This window comes from Coregonus clupeaformis, unplaced genomic scaffold (assembly GCF_020615455.1).
Source record: "Coregonus clupeaformis isolate EN_2021a unplaced genomic scaffold, ASM2061545v1 scaf0007, whole genome shotgun sequence".
Taxonomy (NCBI): domain Eukaryota; kingdom Metazoa; phylum Chordata; class Actinopteri; order Salmoniformes; family Salmonidae; genus Coregonus; species Coregonus clupeaformis.
In genome coordinates this window covers 1,865,657-1,881,181 of record NW_025533462.1, presented here as the reverse complement: position 1 = coordinate 1,881,181, position 15,525 = coordinate 1,865,657, and the positions used below count along the sequence as shown (strand labels likewise).

General features: G+C 41.9%; 1 protein-coding gene across 2 annotated transcripts in view; it reads right to left on the bottom strand.

Moving 5' to 3' along the window:
* stac (SH3 and cysteine rich domain) overlaps window positions 1–14,674 on the bottom strand; it is a 55,364-nt gene extending 40,690 nt beyond the window's left edge. The window contains exons 1-2 of one of the 2 annotated variants that reach the window (XM_041847116.2): window positions 14,167–14,674; window positions 9,887–10,328 (exon numbers count right to left, since the gene is read on the bottom strand). In XM_041847116.2, the coding sequence (XP_041703050.1) occupies window positions 9,887–10,328; window positions 14,167–14,298 (574 nt within the window). In that variant the 5' untranslated portion in view covers window positions 14,299–14,674. The remainder of the gene's footprint in view (window positions 1–9,886; window positions 10,329–14,166) is intronic. The other variant, XM_041847118.2, reaches the window with a different exon arrangement.
* Between the last annotated feature and the right edge of the window lie 851 nt (window positions 14,675–15,525).

The window sequence follows — 15,525 nt, the reverse complement described above, 5'->3', positions numbered from 1 at the left end:
CTGAGATATACAAACCTTGTTTGGAGAGACACAGACACTGTCTGTGTCTCTGCCCCCCGTCAAACTGAAACTGATCCTTAGTTAAAGACTTGTTGTCATGTGACACTCAACGCATCAGTGCTTGCATTGGGCCGGTGCACACCAGTATGGACTAACTCGGAGTACCAGCACCTCAAATGTAGCAGACTGAACACACTGAGCACACTGAACACACTGAGCACACTGAACACACTGAGCACACTGAGCACACTGAACACACTGAACACACCATTCTTCCCCTCATCCCCACATAAAGAATACTACAGTTGTCTATAGAATACTACAGTACTTACTATAGAAGTATGTAGTAAACTGTAGTATACTGTAGAATACTATACTACACACTGTAGTATCCTTCGATCATGTGTGGAACTTGGTATATAATTTTGTAATATACTGTAGAATACTATAGTAAATACTACAGTATTATCCACACAAAAAACACTGTTGTAAATAGTACAGAAATGTCTGCAAACACTACAGTCTGCAAAAACACTACATATTTCAACTATAGTAAATACTACAGTATTTAATTTGCATATACCCTGCCCATTCCGCTCCCCCATATCACAATTTGTGCCACCCGTAAGTGGGAAACCTACATGCCAAGTATAGACCATATATTGTGTTCCCTATGGTTATAGAAAAGAGCAGAAGCTCTGATCCCTCCGTTCAGAACCTAGTCCTACCTACCTACCTACCTACCTACCTACCTACAGTACCTACCTATACAGGTTATGGAAAATGAGCTCCTTTACTATTTCTCCAGTAGGCTTCCTCAAGGAAAAAGCACCTCACTTCTATGTCAAAGATAATAAAACAAAAACACTTTAGTAAATACTATAGTAATGTCCCCAAAAACACTACAGTAAATACTACAGTATACTACAGTCCGCAAAAACACTGCTGTAATTACTATAGTATATACTACCATTTTATACTATAGTAAACTGTAAATACTACAGTACACTACCGTAAATACTACAGTGAATACTACAGTAAAGTCTGCAAAAACACTATTCATATGGGATCCCTCCAAAGAAACTTAAACCAGAGGGAAAAGCTAGGTCCTTCAGTCTGCTCCTGTGTTGCTTGACTAAGCCTCATTAATACTCAACAACAGCAGTCATTAGTGATACTGATCTGTTTTTGCTCTCTTGCCAACTCCTTATGGCTTGACAATGACACTGGAGCAGGCAAAATCACAAACAGATCTGGGCCCAGGCTACAGACAGATCTGGGACCAGGCTACAGACAGATCTGGGCCCAGGCTACAGACAGATCTGGGACCAGGCTACAGACAGATCTGGGCCCAGGCTACAGACAGATCTGGGCCCAGGCTACAGACAGATCTGGGACCAGGCTACAGACAGATCTGGGCCCAGGCTACAGACAGATCTGGGACCAGGCTACAGACAGAGCTGGGCCCAGGCTACAGACAGATCTGGGACCAGGCTACAGACAGATCTGGGCCCAGGCTACAGACAGATCTGGGACCAGGCTAATACTGAGATGGAAACCAGAGGAATAGGATCCTTGTCTGGGACAGAGAGGGACGGAGATGTCAATAACAGAGCACAACAACAACAAGGCCACAAACAAGCCAACAGCAACCATAAACCAGAGAGGAGCCCGAGCCCTGCATCGCTAAACCTACGCCTGCAGAGATTTGGGCCAGGTTACTGCTAGTCTCGTGCACCACACTTCACATGCATGGGGACGAGATTAGATTACTGCTAATGTCAAAATATGCCAAGGTTACAAAACAAATGATCTCATACTAGTATGGTTTGGAAGGCATTGATTATTGATTTTACTGCGCTTACTGTGTAGCCTACAGTATATGACCGTTTTTAATGGGAACTATGGTTGGCCTTGATCACAATATACTGTGATCACTGCAATGTCTAACCGGATAGGCTAGGGTACCTGACAGTGACCGCATAGCAAAGGCCAAATTAAACCCTTGTCACACAGTTGTTAAATGGGGTGTTTTCACTGACTCATTGTAATAACATGGAGGTATGTAGCTCTGTAAGAGGCATGTGGTCCTCTGTAGCTCAGCTGGTAGAGCATGGCGCTTATAACGCCAGGGTAGTGGGTTCCATCCCCAGGACCACCCATACCTTAAAAAAAAATAATGTATGCACATCGCTTTGGATAAAAGCGTCTGCTAAATGGCATATTATATTATATATGATGAGAACCCCTCACGCTGAATGAGATGAGTGCAGCTATAGGATGAGCCATGGTGCCCAAGTGCCTAGACACTTCCATTTGACAAAAGCCCTTTCAGCTGGCACTATATGTGGTGGTGAATGGTGTCTGGTGGGGTGAGCTGGCCAAACGGATTATAACAGGAGAAGTGATGGCACCCTGGCATCCATTCACTCTGTGGTGGCATGTGCTCTCATGGCTGAGGTTACTTTAACAGACACCGCAGTAATAGTTTGGACAACTGCCAGACCTGAACCTCCTCTTCCTTCTCCCTCACTCTCTCTCTCTCCCCACTCTTTATAACTCTTTATATCCCTCTCTCCACACACACACACACACACACACACACACACACACACACACACACACACATACATGCCCAAACTCTGATACAGTGAGTCGGCACATTGATCCGTTAAGCCCTCTTTCCTGTCTGGATCCTCTCATTCCCTGTGTAAATGACCTTCACCGTGCCTGAGACTTGCCTGCCACCCTCCGCCTCTCTCTTCCGTTCCCTTACTCCACTTCAAATGAGGACCTGTACAACTAATTTAGATTTATTTAGAAACTTGAATTAGTTTTTGTAAACTGGATTTCGGCGTATGACTTATTCAGCGGTACTGAAATGATCACACATTTCCCTTGACCCCTTCATTAAATGAAACACTGCAGTAAATAGATTAAGGATGATAAAGCTGGATATTGTTGTTTGAATTGGAAGGAAGGTGATAGATTGATCATTCTTTCGTGAAGGAGCTTACTCATTCCTGATCATCCCTGATATTGTCTGCTGTAACAATAACAGAGTAGAGGCTTGGCTGTGCAGGCCTATGTTGCACATTTCTATGTAGGCCTACAGTTGTACATTTTTCTAAGTGCCATACTCATTACTCATAATATATACTGTTCATAGATTAAAGCAGATGCTATTCTTTGAGCTCTTGGCTTAGAATGGTTGTGTATTTCCCTATTGCTTTCCTGGAGCAATATGGCCTCATAGGCTTTATAAAGCAATGTTTGTTTGTTCAATACTCATACACACACTCATACAAAATAACGGCTAGAATATTACTCATATCGAGGTAAAACCTGGACGAGGATTTATAACCTCTGTCACCCCACCGATAGATCTCCTATTCACTCCCCAGTAACAAAATAGTGTATTTAATAAGTAATTTGCAGCAAGGCCCTGTAATCAATAATCGGCTCAATCAGAGGCATTTTTATGTACTTCAACTAATCTGCTGTGGAGTTCATAGCGCTTTCAATAAGAGAGACTTTCGCTTTTATGGCCAAGGCTTACATCCATGGAACGCAAGGAGCCTTCTAGTCAATTAAATTCATTTTTGGAAAAGCCTTCGTTGCAGGAAGCTTATAACCATCACAATATGCAGGTGTAACGTGCATGACATCTTTCAAGTGCATGGGGCCAGTTACAAAAATAATATCACCTTGGAGAGAGAGAGAGAGAGCGAGAGAGAGAGAGAGAGAGAGAGAGAGAGAGAGAGAGAGAGAGAGAGAGAGAGAGAGAGAGAGAGAGAGAGAGAGAGAGAGAGAGAGAGAGAGAGAGAAAGACAAAGAGAGAGAGAGAGAGAGAGAGAGAGAGAGAGAGAGAGAGAGAGAGAGAGAGAGAGAGAGAGAGAGAGAAAGACAAAGAGAGAGAGAGAGAGAGAGAGAGAGAGAGAGAGAGAGAGAGAGAGAGAGAGAGAGAGAGAGAGAGAGAGAGAGAGAGAGAGAGAGAGAGAGAGAGAGAGAGAGAGAGAGAGAGAGAGAGAGAGAGAGAGAGAAAGAGAGAGAGAGAGAGAGAGAGAGAGAGAGAGAGAGAGAGAGAGAGAGAGAGAGAGAGAGAGAGAGAGAGAGAGAGAGAGAGAGAGAGAGAGAGAGAGAGAGAGAGAAGTTTTAAAATAAAGTAGAGAATTTAAATGTGTAGATAGGAGTTAGGCCAGGAAATCCAGACGGAGATGGATAACAAATACCTCATCATAATATTCCCCTAAGTTCAGTGATTAGTATTTCACCTGTTCAACTTTTAAGCTAATGAACTTTGACCCCTATTTTGGGATGTTTCCTTCTGTTTACATGTGTATCTTAGGGATTGAATTTGCACAAATGCATCAACGCGAATAGATTACTTTCTCATGTCTTACGACAATTATGTGGTTTCAATTTGCAAAATCAAATGATATACAATAGAAGAACCCATTTCATACATCTAGCAGCACAATTACATTTTCACATAGGAGCACGCGCAAGAAGGGGAACATGCTCGGGGGCTCAATTGATTTCTAACAAATGATGTGTTAGCATTCCATAATATACCCCATCAATCAAATGAGCCAAAGAACAAGGTAATAAAATCAGCTTTTTCATTATGGATTATATTAATTCTGCATGGACTTTTATTAAATAAAAGCACCCTATGTGCAAACAGGGTGATGTTGACTACTTGCAGAGGATTCTCAACAGGTCTTCTAATGTGGCTTCCTTTCCAGTTCTCTAGAGTCTAGACAGGCATGAGAGATTCATTGATTGCTGAGGAAAGTTCATCAGTCCCCTTAATTGATGCATAGCGCCGACAGTGGTACAACTTCCAAGACAAAATCTTATATCGGAGAGCAGCATTGAAATTCATATAATCTGTCTGTGCAGATATTTAGGATATTTCTGCATATGTTCAAAAGCTTTCCTGAATAAAAAGGTATGGGCCTCCTGAGTGGCGCAGCGGTCTAAGGCACTGCATCGCCGTGCTAGAGGTGTCACTACAGACCCGGGTTCGATCCCAGGCTGTGTTGCAGCTCTGTGATTCAGTATGCTGACAGCCTGGCATCTACTCTACAGTAAGCCTCTAGTTCTATGTGATGGATCTTTCTGCCCTTCTCTAACTCTCTCCCTCTCTGTGACCATCACATATGCTCTCATTAGATCTGCTAAGCTAGACAAATGGAGAGCAGTTCACCTACAACTGTGAGGCCACACACGACTACAACAAGTTTGCTGACGGTCTGATCACTGATGGCGATGAGACAGCCTATAGCAGGCATTGCCCCCAAAACCTTTTTTTTGTTAAAAAATACAATAAAAATACCAAACTTTTAGGATTTTTGAATTCAGCTAAAAATGTGTTTAATTTAGGAAATCTGTTCCCAAGTATTGGCACAAATTTGTCAAATGCGCCGAATACAACAGGTGTAGATCTTACAGTGAAATGCTTACTTACAAGACCTTAACCAACAATGCAGTTTTAAGAAAAATAAGTGCAAAGTAAAAAAATTGATAAGTAAAAATTATTAAAGAGCAGCAGTAAAATAACAGTAGCGAGGTTATATAGAGGGGGTACCGGTACAGAGTCAATGTGCGGGGGCACAGGTTAGTCAAGGTAATTGAGGTAATATGTACATGTAGTTAGAGTTAAAGTGACTATGCATAGATAATAAACAGAGAGTAGCAGCAGCGTAAAAGAGGGGGTGGGGGGGGGAACAATACAAATAGTCCGGGTAGCCATTTGATTAGCTGTTCAGGAGTCTTATGGCTTGGGGGTAGAAGCTGTTAAGAAGCCTTTTGGATCTAGACTTGGTGCTCAGGTACCACTTGCTGTGCGGTAGCAGAGAGAACAGTCTATGACTAGGGTGGCTGGAGTCTTTGACAATTTGTAGGGCCTTCCTCTGACACCGCCTGGTGTAGAGGTCCTGGATGGCAGGAAGCTTGGCCCCAGTGATGTACTGGGCCGTACGCACTACCCTCTGTAGTGCCTTGCGGTTGGAGGCCGAGCAGTTGCCATACCAGGCAGTGATGCAACCAGTCAGGATGCTCTCGATGATGCAGCTGTAGAACTTTTTGAGGATCTGAGGACTCATGGCAAATCCTGAGGGGGAATAGGCTTTGTCGTGCCCTCTTCACGACTGTCTTGGTGTGTTTGGACCATGATAGTTTGTTGGTGATGTGGACACCAAGGAACTTGAAGCTCTCAACCTGCTCCACTACAGCCCCGTCGATGAGAATGGGGGCGTGCTCGGTCCTCTTATTTTTCCTGTAGTCCACAATCATCTCCTTTGTCTTGATCACGTTGAGGGAGAGGTTGTTATCCTGGCACCACAGTTTACAGGTCTCTGACCTCCTCCCTATAGGATGACTCATCGTTGTCGTGATCAGGCCTACCACTGTTGTGTCGTTGGCAAACTTAATGATGGTGTTGGAGTCGTGCCTGGCCATGCAGTCATGGGTGAACAGGGAGTACAGGAGGGGACTGATCACGCACCCCTGAGGGGCCCCCGTGTTGAGGATCAGCGTGGCAGATGTGTTGTTACCTACCCTTACTACCTGGGGGCGGCCTGTCAGGAAGTCCATTATCCAGTTGCATAGGGAGGTGTTTAGTCCCATAAGACTGCTAAATAGTTAATTAAATGATTACCCAGACTATCTGCATTGACCCTATCTTGCACTGACTCTATGCACACTCACAAGACTATATATACTGTACACTATTTACATACACTACACTGACACCCACACACATTCACATACACTACATACACACACACACACACAACACACACACACAACACACACACGCATACCGACACAATACACATTCACACGAACCCACACTTTCACACTCATCATAAGCTGCTGCTACTCTGTTTTTATTCTTACTCTTATTATTATCTATCCTAATGCCTAGTCACTTTACCCTGCCTTTATGTACATATCTACCTCAAATAACTTATACCCCTGGTACTGATACTCCCAATATATAGCTTCATTCTTGTGTATTTTATTCCTCTTGTGTTACTTTTTTAAATTACATTTTTAACTCTGCATTGTTGGGAAGGGCTCGTAAGCAAGCATTTCACAGTAAAGTCTACACCCGTTGTATTCAGCGCATGTGACAAATAACATTTGATTTGGATTTGTTTCGCTGCTGTGTGACTGGCTAGGGGCACTTCAGCCATGAAAGGTCAGAGAGCTCAACGTGCTCAGAGTAGGCGTGCTGATTTAGGATCAGTTTTGCCTTCTATATCAGAATGAATGAGGTTATATGGACAGGGGGGGGGGGGCCTGATTATAGGTCAACAATGCTACAGATGTAGGATCTTAATTTGAGCCTGTTTGCTACAGCAGGAAAATAATCATTCAGCAACAGAAATTGTTAATTATTATGTGGTTAAAATCAATGGGGAAGCCAAGACATGAAAAAAAGCCATATTACAATCAATGTGTTATGGTAATTGCGTTGTTTGCTGCTCTATAACCCGTTAGTTCATACACAACCATGATAAGGCTGAGACAACAAGAAGACAACAGTCACAGTGGGCAGAATAAATTCAACCACACGTTTGTTTCATCACAAAATCAGAGGGCAACATCCGTCTGGTGAAATCCACAAAGCATATTGCATGTAACAAACATGACCTACAGCATGGTCAAGCAAGTGAATGTTTCTGACATTTTCGGGGTACTAACCTACTTTTGATTTAGAAACAGGAGATGCCTCCGCTAACGTCATTCAAGCACCATTTCAACTTCAACATTTCATCATCATCAAATCACTTAAGCTTAGTCTAATACAGGGACAACTTAAAGATTCCCAAAACTATTTAGTCCAATCAACATACGCCACTGTATGTATCATGTGGCTGTCCGTGGTACTGATTTATGTGTGTGTGTGTGTGTGCGCACGCAAGTAGAAAAAACATGTTGACCCACCCTACTTGTAGAGGAACGCTAATACCATCCTCCTGTCTTTCATGTCGCCAAAACGGTGTTAGTAGCCTACATGCTTTTAGTTTATTTTGTCCTAGACTAGGCTACCTGACTGAAAGGCTTGTGATGAGCCAGCTAGCTAGTTAACGTTAGCCTACTACATCTAGCTCCATATTGAACTTCCATCCTCTCATGCCAGGGGCACAATGTAAGATTTTATGGTTGGATTAGAATTTCCCTTATAATCATTGGCAGGGATACCAAGTCCAAATCCCCATCTTTATCCATGGCTTATTTAGGATGTGGATTATAATTAATGGACATGTTTTGTAGGGGTTGATAAATTTTTCGTTAGGGCAAATCAAGTCTGATATTTTAAAGTGGAAATTACAAACTTTAGAAGCCTTTTTTAACTTTGAATACACTACAAGTTTGCATTTCCTGCTATGCAGGAAGATTTACAGCAACAAAAGAGTGATCAAATTAAGATCCTACATCTGTACTCTGAGATGCTTGACACATACAGCTCCAGAACTCCTATGGGTGTTGAAAGAAAAAATATTGACTTCAGTTCTACTCAATCTATGTACAGACAGATTTTATGCAATAACAAAGCACTTTTTACATAACAACAAAGCATTATTGTTTTCTAAAACGCAAACATACTATCCATTCCCCTGGTACTCCCATCTTCCAGACACGTCAGACGACACCAAAAGAACGTGGTCCCTACCTACCGTCTGTTTTGTTTTATTGGCTGGCAGAGGGGCTGTCAAACGCTGGCTGAGCAGATGGTCTGAAGCGACCCTGGTTACTACCTTGTTACATATCGTCCCTGCCTGCATGGTGCCTAACAAGGGGGCAGGGAAAGCGAAGCATCTGTTTGGGGACCGCCAATGGGATCCATGCTGCCTGACAGACACCGAAAGAGACCGACTAACCTCTTTCACTGAGGACCCTGTTCATACTGCAGCTCCTGGACAGCTCGGACACATGTTTGCTGTTGGACTGTCCCTATGGGGATGAAGCTAGTGGATACATTATGACTGTATGACACATTTTGATGGCTAGACGTCCAGCCGGCTGTGAAGGGGTGCTTTCATAACAATGCTTTATCTGAATCATTGGAATATCATATGCAGTAATTATTTAGATAAAGCTTGGAACAGAAGAAAAAGGGCTACCTATAATAAAATTGTACAAATATCTAGCTTCTGTGTGGTAAATGTGGCGGCAGGTAGCTTAGTGGTTAAGAGCGTTGTGCCAGAAACCGAAAGGTCGCTGGTTCTAATCCCCGAGCCGACTAGGTGAATAATCTGTCGGTGGGCCCTTGAGCAAGCCACTTAACCCTAATTGCTCTGGATAAGAGCGTCTACTAAAATGTAAATGGCACGTGTCTATATACATTGTGTATAGGCTTGTCTCCCACATGAATCTTCTCTTTGTACCAGACAGGGTTCAAATGCCTTCTGTTTCTTTTGTTTTCTGTATTTATTCATCTGTATACGTTATGTATGTATGTGTATATATACAGTGTGTATGTATGTATATTCTTTTACGGCTCCAGGGATATAATTATTGTTTGGATAACCTTATGTACTATTATGTATAGATTTTTACCTTACATTTTTTCACTCGTTATGCGATGCACAATGCAGAGAACACCGGAAGAAGAATTATCATTGAATTACCACAGTGAATTATTGTAATGTTTGTTTATGTGTCAATTAATCCCATAAGGGATGGGTTGCCAATTGGCGATTTGACACAAAAAAAACGTCATTCATTCATTTCATTCATACAGAGGAGAATTTAAAAACATCAATGAGAGTCACTGGATAAGTGGCACCTTCCAGAGCATCTACATTGAGGTTTCCCTGCAATACAATACAGTCTGAATGTTTGTTTGAGTTTGGAGGGTGGCTATTACCTACGATCATGTGGTTGCAGACGTCGCAGAAGGTGGGCTTCTTGAAGATGTGCTCCATGAAGCCGTGTCCAGTGGGGTCGATGGCAAGGGGGTGGCGTCCCGGGGAGTAGACCAAAGAAGGGGGGGCGCACGGGATGGCCGGGGGCGCATTAGAGATCACCAGGTTGGAGGTTGAGAGAGGGGGGGCATGGTGGATGGGGTGGACTGGGTGGACGGGGTGGACGGGGTGGACGGGGTGGACGGGGTGGACTGGGTGGACGGGGTGGACGGGATGGGCCACCGCCACCCCGATTACGCTCAGTTGGCACGTGCTGCTGCTGTTGTCAGAGAGCAGCTCCGTCGACAGCTTGGCGTCATTGTTGTTGCGCTGGAAGAAGTTATCAGCGCTCTTGCTGCGTATGCTCTTGGTCTTGAAGGAGAGGGAGCGCTTCAGCTTCTGCATCTGCAGAGCGAGAGAGAAAGGGAGAGAGAGCGATCAAGAAATTGATTGAGAAGAAATTGACTTTAAAACTTGTTTATTATCGTATAATATTGTACAGTATGTATCAAATTCATTCAAATTGGCTTCATTACTGTAGCATGGGTATCTTTGCTCCATAAAGGTGCCATAAAATAATTACTCCTTATGACTTCTCATTGGGCTGTTCCAAGATAACTCACATTGAGTCTTGCCTCAACTGAAAGAGAAAACCATTCATGAATTTTCACTCATATAAGTCACTCGTATATTTCTGATGTTCATAAGTGGCCACTGAAATTGCAAAGGCAACCTGCATTTCTTTTGAGAAAAACGCTGTATAGGTTCGGTCCCCAACCGGGTTATGCTTTGCATCATGGAGGAATCATTTCTACCATGCTGGGCCATAACCTGAATCAATTTCCTTACGGCTTCTCTTTTTTTGTTGGTATAATTTATAGAGCAACCCGGGAGACAGGAAATGGCTCCTCTACCACCTCTACAAATGTATTTCCTCATCTTGAAGGACTTATCGTTTACCACTTGGGTCGTGACAAACTCTCAACAAAACGACTCTCCACCAAACTATAATTTCATTGCCTCCGTATATCTGCCCAGTCAGTGCCTGCAGCATCACATTAAAGAGCACTTCTTTATAAATGATGGTGAATGGTGGTCAGAGAATGGACTCATTAAAACCATTATGTTCAGGGCTGGGTCTGTAATGGGACCCAACACCATGGTGGACTGAGTGCCTATTTTCATCTTGTCATTTAGGTGCATTTTGTCCCTGCTGTTGATCTGGTTTCATTACATTGGCCTCAATGATTTCCAGGTTCCATGACTGGAAAGTGTTGAGGATAATAAAATGTTTTGTTGGATGAACAAATCTCCTGTGGTGACCAATGATTGCATTTTTTCTAATGCAATTTGCAACGTGTTCCCCTGTTGTATTTTCCATTCAAATGAATCCAGCAGTGAAACTGAGTGGAGTTTTGGCAGCATGTGTGTATGTGATCATGACATGTTGATCAATCTGGTCAATCTGGAAACAATTAATTCAGCCCCCTACTAACCCCCTACCACCCACACACCATGGTACTCTGGGAGTTCAGTAAAGCTGTCTTTTCACAATTAAGCTTTGATGTAGTCTAGCCTTGACTCTAGGAGATGGTGATTGGAAAATAAAATACCTATCGATCATGTCTAGATCCAGCCTACTTCCTCATTGAGAAAGGCTGCCTTTTTTGTCTGCTTACCTTCTCAGTAATGAGATTGAAATAAAAAATTAATCCTAAATTGTGGCATCTTGAAAGTCAAATTGCAATGTTATAATTGAATTAAACAGATAAGATGGGGTAAGACATGAGCTGATAACGTATCTAAGGAATACCTGTTCTCCATTTCAACATGACCTGGCTGAGAAGTATAATTATTTAAAAAAAAAAAGTTCTAGCTTGGGGATGGACAAAATACAGATGTGTTATCATTGCATTTTGCACTTTTTTCTCTACTAAGACCAGAGAGAGAGACATAATACACCAGAAGTCAGTATTTTATGAGCATCTGTGTTACCCACTCTATCATGAGCTTAGTGGCTGGAATCCTTAAAGGCCCTACTTGTGCGCATTAAAGCAGTCGGAGAATTGGAGAGGTGGGATCTATCAAAAATATATTGTGCTCTCTCCCTCTCTCAATAAGGGCATGATGTGTCTGCGCTGTGATTTAATGGAAGGAAACAGAAAACATACTGTACCTCAATGCCCATCTAAAATTATCTGCCATGTTTTCTATTCTATAGAAAATATGTTTACTGGTATGTTGCTCCCCTTCCATGAATAATAAAACAAACTATGAAGAACTTTCAGCTATATTTCTATAAAGGCAGCTGCCACTCAATGCGCTTCGTCATAAACAGTAAAGGCTCAAGGCTGCAGTGTTCTCTTTCTCAAGACTAGAACTCTACATTAAGGTCTTCCTCAGCATAATAAGACAATAAATGAATCAACAGACCAGACTGTGGGGATCCCATTAGGAAATGTCCTGGCTGTTGATACAGGATCCATCACAAGAGCAATAGCCACATGAACAAGATTAAAAAGAGCCACTCTATCATACTTCACAGGGGGCTAATGAGAACGGGGGATTTCAATCTAAAAGCTAATTTACCAAACACACCTCAGGGAATATCATGAATTATGAATTTCCCTAGGCAGCTTAAATAGTGTTTCTCATCGAGAGTATATAAAATGGAGGTTTTAGCAAAGAGGCTGATTAACGTTTTGATAGGGCACTTCACTTTTCTTACTTTATGAACCCCAACTTTCCCTTAAAAGGAAAAACAATGAAAGTCACATTGAAACAAATGAAAGAGTCCCTATATGGTGTCTTTAAAGAAGAAGCCTTGTTTATTTCTCTGCAACTTGTATTACAAATGGTTTACTATGCATTCCGAGTTAAATCAACAGTCTGTGCCATGTGCATTGAATCACACATGTGAGGTTTGGTTTCATGCAGTATTCTAACATTCTAGAATGACCTAGTATAAGTGGCATTCTGGGAACAGGTATAATTTCTCATTAATAAAAAAGTATCATGACACCTGACTAAATAACTAATTATCCATTCAGAAAGCAATCAGCATACTTACAGTCACACACCTCTCTCAAAGGAACTCAACCATAACATCCCAACTGAGACACCTGGAAGAAATTAGTACAGTTGCTTGCCCACAGCTGCTAACTACGCCAGGATACCTGCTACAAATCCCTTCAAATAGCAGTCTAGCGACCACATTTACTGATGTGTAGAGATGGGGAGTGCTACAAACTAATGTAATAATGAAAGGGAAAAATGTTTCATTTTGCCATCGCTGGAGCAACTGGCTGCCAAGGAAAGAGAATGGAAAAACTGAAATGGTTTCTCTCAACTTGAGATTGTCATTTACGAGAACTGAGAAGCATGTCTAAAGTGTCCCACATAAGCCAGAGAGCTTTGGGACAGGAAGGGAGTGTAACTGGCTAAAAATCTACAACCATAGTGATAGTGACTGGTCCAGTATTTTAGAGCTAATTATAGCTAGGACTTACTCAGGGCTATGGGTAACCCAGATAAATAGGTGTGGACCACAAAATTAGACAAAATGCCAATGGCAGAGCTGGAACCTTCCTATAGTTCCCACGTGCAGCAACCCCCACCAACTTTTAGGGTCCGTCTGTCTGTCCTATTCATAAATATTCAGCTGTTTATGATACTGTACTTTCATTGGCAAGCTTGGATATGATACTGTACTTTCATTGGCAAGGTTGATATATTATTATTGGCTGAAAACAAGCAGTGGAAACACTTCACTGGAATCAGTGGGAAAACTCAATTCAGACTAAATCGAACTCAGGAACAATTAATGTTGTTATTATAGGATTTTGAGCTATAGTACAACATAGTAGCCTAGAATAGTATTTCAGAGTATATATAGGTTAAATGTGTCAATCATATAAGTTTACTTGAAGAATTCCTATTGTGGGACAGATACTTAGATACATAATTGAATACATGAAACATGTATGAATGGGTGGAATATACAGTATGAAATTATTTTTGTTTACAACATGATGCACAAGTATGACCATGTGCAATATATGAGCCATTTAAAATATATACAAAATATAATTAATTGACCATTTGGCTAAATGATTGAAAGTTGAATGTCTAAGCTTTGGCTGTTCCAGACAGATTGAGAGCCAGTCATGCAGGTTCTTTATCTATTTTAAACCATTACACGATCTATTGATTCATGGAATGGGCGCATCACCTAAAAACCGACCTTCTTGGGTACCACTACCTTTGTCTCCTGTTGACTCGCGCTGGGCGCTGGTGACTGAGGGGTCTCGTGCTGCTCGCGCTCGTTCTCCTTGCCCAAACTCTCGTCTTGCATGATGTTAGCTGGTGGAATCATTTTCTCTCCTCTTGGACCAAAAAAACTTAAAGAGCGGCTTCGGTTTGCGCTGAGGACTTTGTACACTCATGTGCAGCTTTGAATATCTCAGTTGGCTACATTTTTCAGTGTTTCTTCATTCTTCGTCGTGACTTCGTTTTCAACTGTCCTGAGATGAGAAGACGTCTGACGGCGGTTCTGCAAGATAGGCTACAGAATCGACTGCGGGGAAAATAAAACAATTTGGTGCGTAGAATACATACTTGCAAGCCAATTTACTTATAATTTCACCCACTATCGACTTTGTTCGGTACTTTTCCTCACTCTCCTGCTGCGTAATGTTGCCAACAACCCATCCGTGTCCATGCGCGCGCTGCGTGCGTCTGGTCTTCAGCTGTTCGCGCCCTTGCTGTCAGTGATCAGCCGGATTCTGCTGTCAGCTTGTTTATGGGCGGATAGCTGAGCGCTTGCCTCATTGCTGTAAAGGGAGGGGTCTTTCTTGTCAACGTAGTTTGGTAAGGCAGGTCCAGACAGCCTTCCATTTCTGTCATCATACATTTCAGAAAGAATACTACATATATTTTGTTATTCTGGTTCAGATTGAAGCAGGCAGCTGGCAGGCTATTATATTTACATAGGCTACATAATATACATGTTAATACATGTTATAAAAAGCAATTTCTGAAGTACTGTATGTTATACAATAATGATAAACTTTTTACTATCTACTACTTTACATTTTTGTCCAATTCATATTCTGGCAATACTTTTACCCAGAGGTGTCATGCCCATAGGGGGCACAAGGACACGTGCCCCCTCCGAATTGTCCTGTTTTTACATTTTTCATTATTAAACTTATTTGTTAAATGCACATTTTATCATAATTATTTATAAAAAGATCTGTCAACTGTATTTTGCGGAGGGGGCAAACTGACTGGACCAGGCAAAGAGGAATACTCAAATTGCTTTAATTCTTGGGTTATGACTGACAATTAGCACTTACAGTGCCTCCAGAAAGTATTCACATTCCTTTACCTTTTCCACATTTTGTTGTTGTTGCAGCTTGGATTTAAAATGGATTACTTTGAGATGTTATGTCACACAATACCCCATAATGTCAAAGTGGAATTATGTTTTTCGACATTTTTACAAATTAATAAAACAATTCAAAGCTGAAATATCTTGAGTCAATAAGTATTCAACCCCTTTGTTATGGCAAACCTAAATAAGTTCAGGAGTAAAAATGTG